The sequence below is a fragment of the Falco biarmicus genome, chromosome 1, assembly GCF_023638135.1.
Source record: "Falco biarmicus isolate bFalBia1 chromosome 1, bFalBia1.pri, whole genome shotgun sequence".
Taxonomy (NCBI): domain Eukaryota; kingdom Metazoa; phylum Chordata; class Aves; order Falconiformes; family Falconidae; genus Falco; species Falco biarmicus.
The window spans coordinates 48,690,611-48,711,268 of NC_079288.1; the positions used below are offsets into that span (position 1 = coordinate 48,690,611).

Genomic DNA, 20,658 nt, shown 5'->3' on the forward strand with positions numbered 1-20,658 from the left:
GATGTTAGATACAGATGTTGCAAACCAGATTACTGTTAAATCCTTCATTGCTTGAGTGAATGCAAGTGCTGTGCAAAGCTTGCCCTGGCTGAGAGCCTCCTCTGTGTGGCAAAAGTGAATACGGAAATTTTCTGCTTGTCACACAGGCATGATTAAATGGAGTTCAGTGCTTTACCTTGCTGCTCGTAGCACTAACATCACGGCCAGAAAACAACTACAGTGAGGTACTGAGGGGCCAAGCTAACACACCTGATAACCCAAGAACACTGTGGGCCATCAGCTGGACCATTGCCAAGAGAGTGAATGAAAGAAGCAGATCAGAGAGGGAATGTGAAGTGGGGTTTTTTATTATTTTTTTTTCCTAAAGCATTAATCAAGCACATCCCAGGTCTGAATTTTCTAGTATTTTTATTGCCTTTTATTAGGTGCTCGGTTCTTTCCTTGAAACAAGTTTGAAACAAGATCATACCACACATCTAACACAAAAGCAGTCTCTCTCCTTTTTCATAGCTACTGGCAGGATTGACCCTGCATGCATTTTTAACCACGCCCACAGGCTTAGTTCTCAGGAATAACAGCTCATTTTTGCTAAAGCCCACAGGAACATGAAATCTGGAAATAATTATGAAGACAGCTATTCCAAGTGTGGATGAACTGCATCCTGCTGCTGGTGGGAACCTAGTGGCAGACATTTATTACCCGACAGAGCAGGGAGGGCTCCTTAACTACTTAAAGATAATCTGTTCAGTTCTGAACAGTGCAGTACGTTAATGAAGATAATTGGTCTTTCTAAAATAAAAGGAAAAAATATGAAAGAAATTTACAACGTGATGCAACACACAAGATAAGCCTGCATTTGTACTATTACTAGCATAATATGTACTTGAAATGTATATAAATATGTACATTTGATCCTGTCATAAAAATAATCTCTTTTATGTTGCAGACCATGTTATTTAAAAGACAAAACATAGCAACCCTGGCAGGTAAATTGCCCATCAATTAAATGTGTCATCAAGTATCACCTCCCATTTAGTTTTCTATAAAAGCCATTACCTAGCAATGATCACAGTGATAAGGCAGCTTGTTATCCACTTCTTCCTTTCTGAAATAAGCAGAGCCTCATGGACCAGCTTGGGAGATTCATTCAATCAGATGCTAAAGGTATGTGGCTAAACATATTAGAGTGCTTTACCAAGAGTTTTGTTACATTTTGATAGGTTTTTTTCAGGACTGACAACCAAAAAGAGAAAATCTGTCTCCTTTCTCTTGAAACCTTGTCCAAAAAGAGCAGTACTGTACATTTTCAACATACAAAGAAGGGAGAGGTGAGTAAAGCTTGTAAACAAAAATCGTAGAGTGACTTAAGAAGTGAGGAAAATTCTCTAGCTATTGGTCCTTTATGCATTTAGAATAAAGCTAACACAGTTTTTACTAGGTAATTAATTCTCTGAATGATACCATACATTAATGGTTTTTAGATTAAGGCAAAGAGGAAATCACAAATCTATCTAGATTAACTAACCACTGCACAGACGTCACATATAACCTTCCTGAAATAATTCTTTTCAGGTTAGAGCTCTGGCTGAAGATGAGCTATTTTTTAAAAAGCTATTCCTTCTTAATATGTTCACTAATGAAAATCCAATCACAATTAAACATTGGGAATACAAAAATAAAAATGTTGTACCTTTGTACCTTATTTCTGCTATGCAAGAGCTTAGCTTCCAGTTCTTCCCACTGTGTCCTGTTACATCTTTTTCCTCACTAGGTCAAAGAGCCCATTACTATTATCTACCAGTTCCCCATACAAGTAGTTAGAGATCATGACCACTTACCTGCTGATTGAAGTTCAAAACCCCTTTAAATTCAATTTACAGTGTTAACATTAACAATAGTGTGAATTTCTGATGTTTTTACATAAGCTTATAATAGTATGTCCCTAGCAATGTATCCCTGGTTATACATGCAGGGAAGTAATTTCTTCTTTAACAACTGGAAAATCAGGTGTACCTGACTGATCATGACTGTTCTCTGGGCTTCTCCAGGAATCAGTGTTCCCTGAGGCAAAGCATCTGCAGCCCACCCTGAACATATGAGCTACCTTACGAGCTCCTGTGTGTTCTGTATTTGGCTCCAGACAAGTGGTTTGCTCCTGGACATGGATTCCTCTCATTTAGTTACCTCCTTGCTTTTTTACTTATCCATCTTCTACTCTTTGGAACTTCTATAAATATTGGTATTATTCACATTTTGACAAAAATATTTTTTATTGTAGTGCCTACATTAAATGTACTTTGTATTGCTACTAAACAAACATAGTGTTCTCGAGACTTTGTCTAACACGCTAAGGTCTTGCAGGACCTTACTGTTTATCTAGCAGCATCTTGGATACCCTAATTCACTTACAGCTAGTTCAGCTGTGCTGGTTACACAGCCTTAGTCCAGATACACACAGCCTAAGTTTTGCACAGCATAGGATGAAGGGTTAATTATTTGTAATCCCACACCAGCCCATTATTGTGGTGTATTATTTTACTATTTGTTAACTGAGACCTGGAATAACCATTCTATCATTAATTGTATGTCACTGGAATATACCTGTGAATAAACAGACAAAATCCCAAAATGCATGGTGGGTCCCGACTTACAAGTTTCTTACCATTTTCCAATCTACCACGTGAGAAATTTCACACCAGATATATACCACCTGACCCTATGTAGCATAGTTAATCTTTTTTCTTTCTATTTTTTTTTTTAAATTATAGCATTTTCATGGAAACTGCGAATAGAATAAGGATTCTTAAAGACACTCACCTAATAGTGCTAATTCCTCTGGTGAAAGATGGCCATGAAAGCAGCAGTATGATATTAGATAATCTTGTGCATTAACAGCAAAACATTTGCAATCAGATAAAACATCATGTATACTTACTGTAGTAGCTATGCAGAAGAGCTCAAATACAGTTTGGCTACTTATTTGCATAGATTTTAAGTTACACTTCTGCTGATTAAGCTAACTAGTCTTTTTTGATAGCAATGGCCTTCTATGCTATCATTCTTTTCCCTAGCACAGTGTGTATAGGAGGAGTAAACACACACAGCATTTTCCCTGGAGAAAAGGGTCTGACCTGCTTGTGGTCTCTCCTTGGAGCCTACGGGCAGCTGGTGCAGATGCGCTAGGAGTGTACTTTGCTCCGGTGTTATGCGGGGAGCAGGCAAAGTGCTTGTTCCACTGCACACGCGCTGGTGGGAGAGCAGCCTACAGCAACACCAGGAACCCACTCACTCCAGCAGGCTGCAAAAAAGCACACAGGGCTGAACAGCTTTGCGATGGGATCCAACAGTCACTAGAGCTAGGAGCGAAACTTTGGGTTTTCCAGCAGAAAACTCCTTGATGATAAAAAGGGGTCACAGTAAATCATACCAGTATTGATCAAAGTTCTTCCACAGATCTTTAAAGAACACCACAAATTTCTCCCCCTTCAGAAATGGTCTGAAATCCAGCACCATCTGGGATTTCATTAGCAACTGGGCAGAGACCACGGCAACATCCCAGAGCGCTGCTGTGGTCACAATAGCTTCGGCAGATGATCTTAACATCCCTTTGCTGCTTTGTCCAACTGTCATAGCCCCAAGTAAATCAGTCTTCTAAAGGGGTGATTTTCTTCCTACCATGCATGCCACACTGTTACATCTATTTGTTGGTTAAAAAACAGAACTGGGGAAGCATTTAGTTGCTGTTAAACACTGATCTAAGTAATACATTTTCAGATCCTAATTATTATCGTCTCACAAAGTTTCTTTGATTTACTGTTCTTCTGGACTTCCTTAATGACAGAATGAAGTAGCAGATAATAATCTGTAAACTAAGCACTTTGCAGAGAGACTGGTCCAATTATGATTAGATACAGGAAAGGTCTTACTAAGTTTCCCTCATTTGGATGTTTTAAGAGAGAACATTCTGTTCAAATCCATGCTCAAAAGATCATTCAGCAGCAAGCGTAAGGAAATGACTACATTTCCAGGTATAGATTATATTCGTTACAGTTATAGCTCTTAAACTTGGATTTAAAAATGTTTTGATTCAGTTTTATTAACATCAGTTTGTAGAAAACAGGGGGTACCTGAAAAATAAAAACCATTCCTGATTCCTGGAATCAGACACAAAAAAAAAATAAAAAAGGTGTAGTTTTCCTTTTGAACCTGTAACCTTTCAAATTTTATCCAGAAACTTTTAACAGTGAAATTCCCTTTCATATCATTCCCTTTTTACCATATTTCTCAGAGCAAGTATGAAGACCAGGCCTTAATGGGATGTTACTGTGAAAATCGGATGCTTAGCGTTTTACAACAGGTTTGCTGCAACCTGAGGTTTTAAATCACTGAGGTATGTCAAAATCCAATCTTTTCCACAGGAGTGGAACTAATTTTTTATCTTAATGTGCTTAAAAAATGGCAAGATACAGTTTGTTCTTAGGTAGCACTGAGCTGATCTTTTAGCATCCAACTCTTCCATCCACAGAAGTTCACTACTTAGAGAATTTATCATTAAAGAGAAATTTTACAACTGCTTTCCAATATCAAAATTACGTGGTTTCCTTTCTTAAGTGCCATTTAAATGCTAATTTTAAAAATGCGATTTCACTTTGTTTCATATTAAGGAATATTGGAAAAGATACGATTGTACTTAATAAAGAAACTGCTGCCCCGTTTGGAAGACAGAAGGAAGTATCATCAGGAGTTTGCCTCATCTACTTCATTTCATGGAGTTCATAACATCGTTCAGACGCAGAGCAAGACACGTAAAGTGCTGTGGCTATTAGTAGTCACGGGCTGTCTTGCCATTGTTATTTGGCAAATCTGCAGTCGCTTCATCTACTACTTCAGCTGGCCAACCACAACTACAGTGGTGGTTCAGTATGTGGAAAATGTCAAATTCCCTGCTGTGACTTTTTGCAACTTGAACAGGTAAAAGTTATGTTTGTTGTTCACTCCTGAGAGGCAACACCTCTTTATCTGAAAGCAGTCAGGTTCCGCAATTTGTTTGAACAAATCACATAAAACAAGGGAAATTTGGCTCTGAGGGGCACATCTTCCACACCACCACATGAGATCTACATGAAGAGGAAAATATGAGAATCAAGGAAGGGAGGTGGCTTTTTTAACTTTCTCCTTCCTTCAGATGAGCAACTGCATTACAGATTTTTCAGTTTCAAAACGTAAATTAGAGTAGAAAAACCTCTCTGGTGGTGGTATTACCCTGCATAAAGCCCTCCCGGGTTACCTGCACAGCGTGCACTGCCGCTGGAAGTCCCTCTTGATTACTGGGGGCTGTGTGTTATAAAAACACCTCACTTCTTTTAACTAGAGTGGCAGCACATTGTAACTAGCCAGCTACTGAGCATGGCACTTGTCTAAGTGACAGTTTGCTGCCGTATCCATCTGTTGCTCATGTTGTGCTTATCCTTCCCTCCCACTTTTAGTAACCAGGCTTTTTGTTTGTTTGTTTGTTTTGTTGTTGTTGCTGGCAGGACAAAGAGGCACAGATCTACATTTATTTTTTGACTCAAATTCAGTTGTGAAGAGTTGTTCCCACCAACCACCCTTAAGCTGCATCATTAAGATCTATTATACTAATACATTGATATGTTTTTTTTTTTTAATAGGACTACATAAAATGGCAATTATAAAGAACATGGTAGTGTAGTTTCATTTGTGCTCATTCTCTTTTCAAACTTCTAATTGGTCTTTAAACCTTTACTGCACTAAAGGGCTTCAATGCTGTATGTCAGGAAAGCATCTCCAATGCCTCATCATGTTTTTGAGGCTTTTCAAGTGGTTTCTAGGAGTAAGGATCACCCGTGGTGCTGTGTGACCAGCCACAGAGCTCACAGGAAAGTAGACTATCTCTACACTGTGGTGTAGGACCTTAGAAAAGCAGGTATATGAGATTACTGCAAATGCACTTAGAAATCAATTTTCTAAATGATGAAAGACCGCACTTTCAAAAGGAACAGCTCCTCCCAGTTAGCTTCCCCCATTTAAACGCAATTGTTCAGCTTGTCATCAGTTCTACAGATCTGGTTGTTGGCTTATGCAGATGGCTGATCTACTCAAATTTTGGGGGTTTTATTTTTTTAATGAACAACCACACACAACAGAAACGTTTCCAGTATGACTGACCAGAATAACCATGGGAAGGAAGGTGTCCATCTTTGGTTTTCAGATATGGAGAATACCTTCCTAGAAATAGAGACTATATTGTTTATTCATGTGGTAGAGATCGAAGTGCAATGTGGTGGGCAACACACCTATAGTTTGCAAGTAGACAACAAATCATGTTATAGATTTGGCAATAGCAGCCTTGAGATCAGTCCTATAACTCTGCAGAACTCCAAATGATTTTTTTCTCCTTCCCACTGACAGGTTTCAAGCTCATGCAGTAAGCAACCTCAAAATAATTTTTTTTATTTGGAACATTGTGTCTGGAGTTCTCCAAAAATTTGCTAAGGAAGATAAATATTCTCGAGAGCTAAATGATTTCCTTCTTGGGAACCAGAACTTCAGCATCAAAGAGTTTACAAGGAAAAATGGGTTTTATCTGAACAGCACCACATTGCTAGAATGTGAATTTTTTGGAAAGCCATGTTACCCACAGGTAAATATGTTTAATTTACTATAACAGTAGCATGGAGGCGAAGGAGATGTATTCTTACCACACCTAGCTTTCCCAGCTACTCCCCCTGTTTTCCCTTTACAGTCAGCCAATGGAGAAAACAAGTCCTGCTCTAAATTACCCTGAGGACCTTGATTCTCCCACTGACTGCAGAGACAGCCTGCTGGACTCCCTGAGCTGTAAAATGGGATTTCAGTCTAAATTGCTCTCTGTCTAGTGCCACTTCTGCACAGATAGCAGCCTTTGAAAGCTCTCATAACTCCAGGCTGTATCTAACAACCTTTTCCATAAGTGGCCCACAACAAAGGTCAGTTTAAAGAGAGCTTTTTGCTTGACATGATCGCATCATTTTGTTCGTGAGGCCAAGAATATAGACAGGCAGGGTACCTATATGCAGAGTCAACAGGAATTTTAAATAACAAGGTGAAAATAGCCCATCTTTGGGAATTTCAGACAACAGCCAAAGAATAAGATAGTCCCAGTTTTGAGTCGATTCTTTCACAGAGCAGTTCTCAACTTAAATAGAAAACATTAACAGAAAAGTCAGGCCTATATTCTTTCGGATTAATCCAACCTTTAGATAGGATGTAGGTTCTAAAATTAGGTATTGGAGAGTTCTCTTCACTGAAATACACTAGCGCTAATAACTAAGGCAATGAGATGCGGTCATATTAAACGATGAGATGGCTTTGGGAAAAAATGCAAATATTATTCCATATGTAACATGACATTTAGTTTTGAAACAGTCTTCACTAAACATCTGGAAAAATTAAAGTTGGGTTTGAATATGTAATTTCTATATAATGTAACAGGTACAGAAAAACAACAGGACCTCATTAAATGATACTGAGCAGCTCATAGGTACTAACAAACTGAATTTTCTCCTTTAAACTTCATTTTCTGTAGAAAGGCATTAAATCCTTTTGAATATTCCCATCAATCACCACTTTTCTAACTGTAATATTTGGCACTGCCTTTGGAGGGGGGGAACAACGATCAAACCAACAAAACCCAACGCCAGTTAAAGTGGTATTTCTCTCAATTTACTCTTCCCTATTTTCCCTTATTGAAGGATTTTGAACATGTTTTCACTGAATACGGGAACTGCTTTACCTTTAATCACAATGATCTTCCAGCAAGAAGAGTAAGTTTGTCTGGAAGAGGCTTACATTTGCTTTTTGACATCCAACAGGTACAGCTACCCTAATGATTATAAACAACAAATCGTGCAATAACTTACAGATGAGTGGAGGTGTTTTGTTTTGGCTTTGGTTTTTTGTTTGGTTGGTTTTACACAGACCTTCAGAATTTTAAAATTCTGTATCAAGACTATTTCTGAGTGAGAGGGTATTTTAAAGGGAAGATCTCATACAGATTTAAAAAGTCAGAATTATTATTGGCTCTGTCCCCAGATAAATAGTTCTAAAAGTTGCGAGTATATGTGTGTATATATACAGTTCACCTGCAACTGAAACATGTCATCAGAGCAGTAATTTAATTTTATACAAGCCCTTCAGAATGATATAATTTCATTTTAATAAAAGGCCTGGTAGGGAAGGTCATGTGATGCCAATTTCTTAGTAATACTGAATTTTGGTTGCAGGAGCAGCTGTAGGTGCTCAATACCAGCTAAGATCTGGTCTTTGCAATATAAATAGTCTCTAACCTTATTAGAACTGTCATTGACCAACAAACACCAGAAAACTCAGGGAATATCACCTTGTGAGATCGGGGAAAAAAAATAAAATCTGGAATGATAAATGACTTGGACATTCACTTTTGTTCTCTAGGAATTATGAGACAGTAGTGACACTTTCTGGAGTGACTAACGGAAAGTTTGTTGAAATGTGATGGGTAGTTGCAAGTAAAAGGAACAAATACCCACATTATGAGTAAATGTTCATCTATGCCTTCTTGCTTTTGAAATTAGATGGCAGAAGGAATAAAAAACCTGAAAGTTTATAGTAACTGGAAGGAAACCCACAGAGGTAATCAGCAAAGGAAAGTCAAGTCAGTTTGCTTCTATACTTTTCTGTAAATTGCCAAAAATATGACTAGATATACAAGACCAAATTAAAAAGCATAGTATCATTGTAAATATAGCTAAAGCTTCAGATGCCAAACAAAACCAAAACTATCTCATATAATTCTTTCTGTATCAGGAACAATTCACTGATGAACCTGCTCTTGGTTACACTGATGCTGGTATAACTTTTGTTATCCATTCACCCAAAGAGCTTCCACGCTTTGATGGTTTAGGTTTATTAACACCAGTGGGCATGCACGCACAGGTCGCAATCCGCCAGCTGAAGGTAAGGACTTTTTCCATGAAGTGGAAATACCGGTCTTTACTGTCTCAAATTCTCTTCTGAAACATGAGATTTAATTAGATGTTTAGGAAGCTAAAATATTTATCATGCCAAAGTGACTCCTAAAAATATTTTTTCCTCCAGACGCACAAAAAAATTACTGCAGGTTGGGGGGGGGGGGGGGGGGGATGTCATTGGTCTTCATAATCTGTATCTATTAGAGTCAGCCTTTCTTTCCCAACATTCTACAGTCTCGCTGACATATAATGATATAAATACACCGCAGCATTTCCCCACCAACACAGTCTGTTACCATTAAGGTTATCTCTGATTCCTAGTGGAATCTAAGTGGAGTGGACTCCTCTTCAGTGCTAGGCTGTCTGATCACATCCTACCTTTGTTGTGAGAGAGATGAGATTCTTTTATAATCCCAGAAACATGAACTGTAATTCCTCCAATTAAATCAGAATGTTACTGCTTTTGTCTTCAGCAGGCTTCCTTCAGCATTTTAAAGTGTGAGAAAATAATATCAAATAAAAAAGAGACCAAAACAATGTATTTTCTGTTATTATTGTCCTACAGTCAATTATCCAAGAATACCCATGGGGAGAGTGCAATCCTGATCTAAAGCTTCAGTACCACAAGATTTATACTACTAATGGATGCTTGCAGGAATGCAAAGCCCAGTACATACAGGACTGGTGTGGCTGCTTGCCATTCATTCTTCCAGGTATTTCTCAGGAATATCATCATACTATCCACTGATCATCTTACTAGGAGACCTCACCTGTTACTGAACCGAAAAGGAGATGGGGCACATGCTTGAGGGATATCTACAACTGGGATTAATTAAGATTATATATATTTGTCTTCTTTTTCTTTTTGTAATTTGGAGAAAAGCAGCCAGATATTCAGTCAGCTCTAGACCTAGCATCTATGTCATTGGCTATTCTTAGGATAGACACCAAGAAACTTGAAAGAAAAGATTATGCCTCAGGTCTGTGAGACAAGTCTGTAGTCTTCAACCTGACTTCCTAAACAGCTGGAACTAAATCCAGAAGTCATAGATTTCCCACATCTACCCCCCAAAAAAATACTTTGTGGTGTTTAGCAGCCACAGTAGGACTGATTATTTGAAGACAGAAATCAGGGTCCTCCACATGAACCATGGAAAGACTCTGGCACCAGAAGAGGGCTCTGCAAAAGCCAAAAGGCTGTGTGGAGCCATCAAATCAGCCTGAAATGCAGAGTACAGGTGTATGCTGTAATGCTCCCCTCAAGATTCCAGGCATCTTCATCACTCTAGAAATGAAAAGCAGTAACGCTGAGCCCTGACCAGTATCCTTCCTCCCACCTCTTCAGCATTAAAAAAAAAAACAAACCAAAAAACACCAAAAAAAACAAAAAAACAACCACAAAAAAAAAAAAATAGTCACCTCTTTCTGAAGACAAAGCTGGAACCCAAATCTGCTCTCACAGCTCATTTTTTTTCACTATTAGTGAGCAAGAAAGTCATTGTTACACCTGCACTTTCTGACTCAATGTATTTTTAAATATACCCAAGCAAAGTAGGATGTTTTCTACTAAGGGAGATGCATTAATGAGTGATCTCTAGCCTGTTTGACCACCTCTTGGAAAGGAGGTTGGAAATTTCCTCTAAACTCTCATGGAAAGGGGATTGAGAAGGAAATTAAGTTTAGGTCTCCCATATGCAGGGTGACAGCTTCATACAGTCACAGATAAAGGAGGGCAATGTCTTCTTTAGCTGTGTGCTAAAACATTAAGGAATATTTCCATGCAAAGGAAAAACTTGGGGTGAAACTGAGACCATCTGAAAGCTTAAAATTTTGCTGTTAGTTCAAGGTGCTATCTTACCCCTTAGGTCTCTGAACAGCTCTTGCACAAAGATCAAAACTTTTGCTGAAACACACGGGGTAGTATATAATCATATAGCCCATCTACCGTACTTTGTTTTTTCATTTCCACTAGGAAAGCCAGAAATTCCTGGCTTTAGCAAGCTGACACAAAGAATGAGCCACAAGCTCAAAGGCAGTTCTGGCTGGCACACGTAATAAAGATGTTTGCTCCAGTAGCAAGCCTCCTGCCTTGTTCCATTATCCCTTTTTCACTATGTACCCCTTTTGGTGTTTGTAGCTGCACTGTGCCCATCTGAATTGATTTCTCAGTAGTCTAATGATAGACAAGAAGCAGCTTTGATGACATTACATTTCAGTTTAGTACAAACAGAACTAAGGGTCAGATTGTTAATTGACGTTCCTAAAGTTTGTTGTTTATTTTTAAGGAAATGGAACAGAATGTGATTTGCAGAAGTTTTACAATTGTGTTTATCCGGCAGTCTGTAAGTAATAACTTTATATTCATACTTTCTAAGTCAATTCCAAATAGTAGACAATATCTAGCTATCAAACAAATATCATCAAACAAAATACTGAAAGTAGCACTAGAATGGAGTATGTCCCAGTCCATTTAATATTCAGAAAATAAAGAGAAGGCAGTGCATTAAAGAGATGCCAATTTAAAAAAACTAAAACAACATAAGAACTCGTTTTAGTAATAAAAAATATTTTAAAATGGGAGAACATGAAATAAATCTGTTTTCAGTTATCAGGCCCCTGGCTTGCATTTTTGCATCTTCATGGTATCATCCTTCTAGCTCCAATGTTGTATTCTTCTTGTTTTGACAAAAAAAGTGAACAGCACAGTAATAACAGGTTTGCTAACTGATAGAAAACATAATTCAAAATTGCTGGACTTGGACGTTTTATCTTTTCAAAAGTAAAATGAATTATATATTTTCAAAGCGCTCCAAATGCAATTCATTTCCATAAGCAAATAATCTGCACGCAGTCAAGATGAGACCTGTAAGTCACTACAAGAGGCTTTCTGGAAATGGTAATCTTCAAATGGTAATCTAAGAAGTAATTTCTCATGAACTTTAGGAAGCCTCCTTTTTAATTGTTTTGGATTCTGCTATGTAAAGTGACTGTCCTTTCCCAAAGGAATGGATGATTAAGATACCAAGTAGAGTAACAAGTTTTGGAGAGTCTGTGCGGGGTTTTATTTCTGTTTTGATCCAGCATGTGCAACATTCAGGCAAGATCTACTACCATGAACAGCAGCTGTTTCTTTTTCCTGTGGCCCTTGTGAAATAGATTCCACTAAGTTGGCATTCTTATATAATCATGAGCTTTGATAGCCTGTCATGGTGCAAGTACATCTATTATTTTACTTCATGGATATTTTTGACCAAGTTTCAAAGAAACCACTGAGCAATGGACAAAAACAACCCCTAAGTCCTATCAAGGATGGGTAGGATTCAGAGCTGGACCCCAGAAGGAACTGGCATCATAGTCCATGGTGAATCTGGCTTGCAGGGGTCTGGTTCCCAGGACCCTGAGTTAGGTGCTAAGTCTCTTTCTAGGCGCAGGAGAGATTGGACATCTGATAACAAAATTTCAGATAATAGCACACTGCTCTGCAGGACCCTCCGCTGAGAGCATTTATTTTAGGAACTCTAAAGGCTGGTTATCCAGAATGAAATCCACAGCCCCAGCACCCCTGGAGAGTACCTCAAATCATTAACTAACAGACTAAGGTATCTCCTTCTCGGCAGTTTGCAGAAGCAAGAAGCCCACATGCCAAGGGAAAATACACAACACCCACCATCACACCATGACAAACAAAGCATCACAAACAGGAGATTATGGTACTTGTCTGAGAACCAGATGGATTTGGGTGATGGTTGATGTTTTAGGAAATATTTATGCCTTAACATTTTTCTTCTACATGAATTTTCTCCAGCTCTCCCAGATCTCTATAATGATTTCTTTCTGTTAGAGCCTGAGCAGAAGAATGGCTCCCCACTGTCATGAGCAGACAGACCTGCAGAATTTTTTGACTTCTCTATAATATTTGAAAAAAACAAAGCTTTCCCTAAGCCCTTTTAGCTGTTTTAAGCCCAATTATGAAGTGGCAGGCATGGGTTAAGGTAAAGCAAACTTAGCTTACCAAGATTTTTATGTAGTTATCAGATGATAGTAAATTACAACTGGTATTGCTGCAGAACATGCTTCTGTACACTGAAATGAGCTAGGCAGACATCAAGGCACAAAGACCAAGGATTATATACCGAAGTGTGCAATCAGAAAGCTAGCACAAAACACGGAAGGTCTTCTGTTGTCCTACTCTTTAACTGTGAATGAGAAATAATAGGCACATAACCCCCTAACAAAGGCAGAAGGACTTGCAGGTGCTGAATACCTGAAAAAAAAGTCATTAAAAAAAAAAATCTCAATCCTTAGAACTGTGCACCAGTTTCCCAAATGTCAGTTATTTATAACTGAGAAGTATCCACTTTTGTCAGAATAACCAACCCATACATTTATCTGTCAGTTAAAAGTAATTTTCTAAGTTTTTTAAAAAAAGATTTTTAAACTGCGTTCTTTTTTAGAAATATTATGTTGATTCTTTCTCCTGAAATTTCAGATGATATAGAGAAAAAAGGATTATGTACAGCAGGAACCCACAATTCTACTTGCCCTGCCCCATGTGAAGAAACAGATTATCCTACCACTGTCACCTATTCAAGTTTTGGAGGAGAAAAAGCCATAAAATACTTTTCTGCAAAACTGAAGAAAAGCCCAGAATACATTAGGTAATCTTCCTTAATTATTGTCTAATAAAGAAATAAGCAATTACTTTTAAGTGTGCTAATAGAGTGTTTGACGTAAATATGACATTTTAAAAAGATATTCTTATGTGTGATATTGATAGCGTTGTCTGTGAGATAAAATAACCTTAGGTAAAATTGGTTAAGATACATACATATTCATATCTATATCTATAAAATATACTTACTTACATCTAAGACTTGTGGATAACAGAATAGCTACTGCAGTTAAAAACTACTGTTCTCAATTACCTTCTGCCATAGATTTCTTCTGACAAAGTTTTTTTGATCACTTTTGCAATTAAGAATAAAGAGCATGTCTCAACAGTATTGCCTGCACCTTTTGTCCAGGAAGCGGTGTTAGAACTTCAGCTGCGCAGAGCTGTGTCATGCAGTAGTAGCACCGAGCTGACATAAACGGCATACTTTAAAATTAATAGAAGAGATATCATATATGCTTATGCTTTAATAGAGCATATGTGCCTTACTGTTACAATACAACAAATCAATACCAGATTTCCTTGCAAACACAACATTATATATCCCAAAACAGAAGGATTTCCATACTTTTTTGCTATAAAGATACAATCTAGTTGTCAAAGAGCATTTAATACAGTTTGAATTACAATGAATTGCCTCTTGCTCTTAGACGTAGAGGTTAGCAATACAAATAAGTAATAAGATGGCACTACATGAACTCATAGTATCCACAACATCAAAATATGTTTATAAAGAACCATAGAAAATTGGGCTAATGAATATCTATGAGTACTTCATTGTTTCAGACACTTTAGTTTTTTCACTCTTGAAGCTATCAGTCTGCAAATGCTTGCATATGTTTTTATGTGAACAGGAACTATACGAATCATAGAATAGTTTGGGTTGGAAGGAACCTTTAAAGGTCATCTAATCCAATCTCCCTACAATAAGCAGGGACATCTTCAACTAGATCGCATTGCTCAGAGCCCCATCCAACCTGACCTTGAATGTTTCCAGGGATGGGGCACCTACCACCTCTCCGGGCAGCCTGTTCCAGTGTTTCACCACCCTCATTGTGAAACATTTCTTCCTTAGATCTACTCTTAATCTACCCTCTTCTAGTTCAAAACCATTACCCCTTGCCCAACCACTATAGGCCCAATTAAAACGTCTGTCCCCAGTGAAGATTATTAAAATTAAACCTGTTGTTATATGCAAAAGATATTAATCCATTGAGGACGTTTTATCTTTGGTGATTATTTTATTGTCTGTAAACATCATGCGCAATCCAGTAATTATTCAATTAAGCAAATGAAAATACAGAACATGCCCCTGTTACCAAGTCTTAACCAATAGGAACCCTGCCCATGTATTAACGAGTACATATTCCAAACTATAAAACATAAAGATCTATTGATTTCTGAAGATGTAAGAAGGGAAAAGTTAAATATTTATTAGATAGATCCACTAGCAACTCGATGAAAATGATAGGAGGTCTTATTAACTGAAGTTATGAAAAGAATATTCTTTTTAGTACTCAGTGCTACCTGAGTTTTAGAATTATCACCTAAAGAGATAGAAGTGATTATTTTCTATAGCACATATTTCATTTTCATTAATATTGTTAACGAGCTCATCACTGTCAACCCAAAAGTCTGGAACTTTCACACTTCTGAAAAATAATCGGTACTTTTATTCTTAAAGGTCACAACATTAAGTGTGCAATTGGGTTTTGTGTGGTTTATGCCACACCATTATGTTGATATTCTCTTCAGGAGTTAAGGAGACTCTGTAGACATGATATAATAACGATGAGCTCTTTACTCACACTGAATCATTCCACAGGTCTTGCTCCAACTGAGATTTGCCTACTCTTCCACTTTTGCAGCAGGCAAGAATATAATTAGGTAAGCAAGGCTATTAGCACAGAATAGAACTAAACACCTGAATACAGCGCAAGAGCTCTTCTGCACAAACATGCTCACTGAAATAAGCACAATTAAATATGCAGTTGCACATAATCAAGAGTGGTAGACTAGACTTCCAAGCACAGTATCTGCTGTAGGTCAGATACTCAAGCTTATCTCTGTGATCCTTAAAAGGTACAAGTGTCTCGCAGTACATGTCTAGGATTACTTTCTCAGCATAGCCTGAAGATCTACTCTGATAAGCTCCTGTTGTAACTGCTGTTATTTGGACACCTTTTTCCTTCAGTCCATCCAACTTATTTTGGTAACTCTCATCTAATTATTCTTTAAAAGACACCATCACTCTCTCTGAACTTGGTTCTTGCTGATAAATGTTGGCAAAAACGAACAGTGCTCCTGATCACCTCGAGTAATACTGTATGTAATTGTCGTTAGGCAGAACCTTGTGCGTATTGACATTAAATATCATGATCTGAGCTACAAAATAACACAGCAGCAGAAGGCCTTGACTATATCAGAGTTGCTTGGTAAGTGATTGTTTAATATTTATTTATTGCCGATTAATTATTAATCTTAAAAAGACCTCACACAAACAGACTTTTTTTTTTTTTTGTTCTCTCCCCTCCTGCGTCATAGCCCATATGGGCTTCTAAACAAAAAGCAATACCTTTTATTTTATTATGGTAATAATCATGTCTGCCTCACAGCCATTTTTGATACTGTCTCCTGTCATTCCATCAAAGAACCTGCAGTATGGACAGCAGCAGAAAATAACAATTAAGTTTGGCACTAGTTTACAGCTATATCACGCGTAGGACTGTAAGAATAGGGAAGTTTATGGGATTTAGAGGGGAGGGGGAAAACACGGAGAGGAGAAGCAAGGAAACAGTTAAAAAGGCATAGAAGCAGAAAATATTTTAAGTATCTGTTCCACAGTAGGATGTGTTGTGTTGTACTTGCTTTATTTAGAATTTTAAGAAACACATTAGTCTTCTCCAATAAACATTCTTAAGAATATTAATTCTGTTTTCTTAAAGTGATGAGTTATGTATATTGAATGTATTTAACACTTGAACCCAGCAGGGCCTCGTTTACTTGCTAGACTAAACCAAATGCTTAGGATGACGTATGTTTATTTCCTTCTATTACAGCTGATGTAGGTGGCCAGCTTGGATTGTTTTGTGGTGCCAGTATGATTACAATCATAGAACTGCTCGAATATATTTTTACTAACTTCTGTTGGGTGTGCATCTTTCTTCTATTGAAAGCTCCTGAAATGCCTCAATGGAACAACCCATCCCAGAACCAACCAACACACAAGGAAAAAAAGAAGGGAATACAAGAATGTTAGTGGCTTGTAGAAGCACAAAATTAATTGTTTCTGCAGCTTCCCTTCCTTTTCAAAATACAATGGAGACAGTAATACTTGCATTGCTCCCTTCCCTGCACTCATTCTTCCTGCTTCTTTTTTTGCCTAGAATTATTTAACTGTGCTAAGTAACTTTAAAGAGTGAACTTTGCAAAGTTTCACTTTCTTTCTCATGTAAAGAAAAATGTAATCTTTACCTAAAATCTTACTGTAACAAATTCCCTTTTTTTTAAATAGCATAGCAAGTGATGCTACCATACAACATAATCCAGCATTTCTGAGCCAGTTTTTACCTTCTGTATTTTGAGTGAGGAGAAATTATATGCATATCAAAACAACACACACGTTTCTTAACCACCATAAAGGCAGAGCACTGCTGTGATGAAAAAGCAGATTCCTTATTAACAAGGAAATCTTTGCTAGTAGGTTACCACTTTTACATGTTCAATTGAAGGATAACATAGCTTTATCTACCAGAATTAGGAGCATTCCTAGTAACAGTAACTTCTACAGTGTGTATCTGTTTGTCTGAAACATCCAAAAATAAGTCTCATGAGCCTGCCAACTGCTATAGAGAACCATAGGGCATCTTAGTGCGTGGCTAGTGGGTAAACATAGGCCAAGTTCAGTGTTTAATGTCATGGAAGTTGGTAATAAAGACTACAGGCTTCACCTAGGTCTTACCAAAAAAAATAAATAATCCATGAGAGTTAAGAATTTTGTGGCTTTAATGTTCAGAAAAGCTTCTGTGCTTTCCTATGTCTGTATGGGCCTATGGAACAGTAGTGGTAAACTTATGAGTTTTATGTTTTTAAAGAAGACTTCAGTGATTAAAAAACCACAACTTTCAAAGATGTGTAATGGTGTAGTATAAATAAACACTCACACACACTAAAGCTCATAGAACAGGAAGAGTGCACTGGAGGGGGGCCTTGTATACTTTTTACTACATCTTAGTAAACAGCAAAATCACTTTAAAATGTGAGTTAACAGGATAGGATAATTTCACTTTATACAATGAAATTAGACGTGTATCTTTAATACACTTCTTTCTCCAGAATGGGCCCCTGAATACAGTTCTGAACAAATCCATGGCTGCCCAAGTCTCCTGCCACAGACTCTCAATCAGAGCTTTTGATGCACTTGGAGGTGCCAAACAGTCTGGACGGAAACACATTAGGAGAGGTAGAAAACAGTCTTGTAAAATTAGCCTTGGGCACATCTTTTAAGACTACGTGATAAAGGATAATCCTGATGTGAAGTACTGACTTCTATTCAGTACTTTCTACTAGCAATAGGTAACTTCATCTTAAAACTTATAGCTGTCTAGAGTTCAGACTAGCACCGTATAGACTTTGCTAATCAAAATATTTTTACATTAGAAAGCTCACAAAGGCTCCAACATTATACCTTCTTAACCACTGCTCCCCAGTGGGTGCCTGGGCTCTGCAGCCCTCAGACTGCCCGGGAGTGTGCCGCTGCACGCTTAGGGAATGTCAGTGCTGTGCCTAGAACTCCAGGTGAGCCATCAGCCATAGCCATGCTCTAGAGTTCACACTGTTCTTCCATACTCAAGTTCAGTGGCTAATAATAGATTAGTTTCTATGAAGAAAGTAGTAAGTGTACTTACTAAGCAGCCAAGCCCTTAATGTTAGACATCAAGTAATGAAAATGCTACTATTTGGCCATCAGTGGCAACAGCTTCCCTTCAATGTAAGCCCTAGGATAAGCAAGTCAAGAAATACGGGACATGGTTTTGCTTCCTAGAAAGTGATGTCTCCGTTTTACTCATCAATAACTGCAGGCTTGAGACCTTAAGGTTAATTTAAAGCTATTTTTGCTCCATTCTTTTTTATTGGTCATTACATGGACTTCGCCCCGCCCCGCCCCCCCACTGTTACCAAGGGCACACGTTTGGAACAGCAGCTGTACCAACAGGTCTACCTAACCCCCCGTCAGAGGTGCGCATCGACCAGCGCGGGGGAAAAATGGAAAGAACAGAACAAACATACTGCAATATTTCTCTGAAGATTTCTCCCAACCTCAAACACTCTATAGCTGTGGAATTCTTGAGCCAGAAGAAATTATGTTTTTTTGGAAGCGGGAACCAGGTATTATCTGGCTTCTGGATAAAAAGAGCAGCAGGGGAAAGATTAGACATAGCGATCTAACAAGCCTTGTATTTCAGAGGTCAAAGTGTTTTGGAGCTATCAATCACAATGATTTTTTGTGTGTTTGCTTCTACCAATAAGGGCTAAATAAAACAAAATTAATATTGCAATAACTGAACAAAATAGAACTGGTATTGTTTCTGCTGTGCCAAAAGTTCAAGTGAAGCAGAGAACGTACACACAAAAAAAAAACAACTCAGCAAAAAAAAGCCATTTCTTCGGAAGGGAATGTATTTGTATCTTTGCTTAGGTTAACAAGACTAAAATGACTTTGCTTTCTCCACTGACTTCAGACAAGGACAGCCGAAATCACTGCATGATTATGGATTCTTCTAACGTAAGTGGCAGAAGGAGCTCTGAAAAAAATGCACAAACTGGTGTTTTGCCCAAGGTCAAGCAACAAACTGATGTGAGGGTTTTTTTGCAGCAATGGCTTGTGATGAGATTATATAAAGCAACTGATTCCCCAGCACAGCTAAATATAGCAAGTGCACTGTGCAGTAGAGCAGAAATAAGGGTGCTTTTGTATTTTGATGTATGACTACTGTTCTGTTAAGGCAACAGAATTTTGAAAAATTTTAAGAAAGTATTCAGCTTTACTGGATAGTTAAAGATGGTGCGTGTCTAAGGGCAGAGAAGCAACCTATTTTAACAGTTTTATCAGAGAGTCTCCCAATTTAGCATTACTTTGCTTCTTAATTGTTTGCTTTTCCTTTTCACAAGTGCACATCCATGCTTCAAGTACAGATATCAGCAAGCTTTTCCCATGCTAATTGTTTGATTCTAAAAATGTTAATCTCGACAATTAAAATAATGACATGATTGGGAAAGCCCCCTTGGGCACCTTCCAAATCCCTGCCTGATGTGCAGAGGTGCAACACAGAATGTTATAGCTAGAAACACATTAGCCTGAAGATGACATCCTCCAACCAGCCCAAAACAGTAGTGTTGCACAACAAATAATACAAAAATGGGACATTTTTAAATGCATTCTGCAGAAGTCATTAGATTTTATTTAACACTGTAGAGAATATCATGCTGTTGCATATATTTTCTGAAGAATGGAGGAAGGCAATCAGGTTGTGTGGATAACAACCTGGTTTTGGTTGCTCTGGATTTTATGTCCAGAGAGGATTGTTGCATGCCTTTACACACTGTATTCATTTTCACACCCTTGGGCAGCGGATCAGAGCATCAAAGTAGCTCCTGATACAAGGAAGACAGCTTTAGAATCTATCAGAGAACCTGCTGGGACAGTTTGGGGTGGGGGGAGGTTGGAGATTGTGAAAGACTTGCATCAAATCCTTTGACAGGTTTCTTCAGCTCATTTCCTTTCTTCTGTATGTGGAAGACATCTCTAAAGGAGTGCCAGAAAGTAAGGATTTATCCAAGGAGAAATTGCAACTTTGGACAAAAAGCTCAGGAAACAGGCCTGGCACTTGCTTATTTGGTAAAGCAAAATGAACAGAGAGTGGCCTGTACAGGAGAAGGCTTTAGATAAGACTTTTACAGAGTAGATTAATTCATTGCAGC

At 38.0% G+C, this 20,658-nt stretch overlaps 1 protein-coding gene across 1 annotated transcript; it reads left to right on the forward strand.

Moving 5' to 3' along the window:
- The first annotated feature begins 1,124 nt into the window (after positions 1-1,124).
- ASIC5 (acid sensing ion channel subunit family member 5) lies at positions 1,125-16,936 on the forward strand. The gene is made up of 10 exons (XM_056323765.1): positions 1,125-1,164; positions 4,665-4,971; positions 6,430-6,661; positions 7,752-7,871; positions 8,842-8,991; positions 9,571-9,718; positions 11,291-11,347; positions 13,495-13,663; positions 16,021-16,112; positions 16,737-16,936. The coding sequence occupies exons 1-10, from the start codon at positions 1,125-1,127 to the stop codon at positions 16,934-16,936; spliced, it is 1,515 nt and encodes a 504-aa protein (XP_056179740.1).
- The last annotated feature ends 3,722 nt before the right edge of the window (positions 16,937-20,658 follow it).

Coding starts and splice junctions, on each gene's coding strand:
- ASIC5 (XM_056323765.1), top strand. CDS start 1,125: ATGGACCAGCTTGGGAGATTCATTCAATCAGATGCTAAAG. Junction 4,972..6,429: donor ACTTTTTGCAACTTGAACAG/GTAAAAGTTATG, acceptor TCCCACTGACAG/GTTTCAAGCTCATGCAGTAA. Junction 11,348..13,494: donor TTGTGTTTATCCGGCAGTCT/GTAAGTAATAAC, acceptor CTGAAATTTCAG/ATGATATAGAGAAAAAAGGA.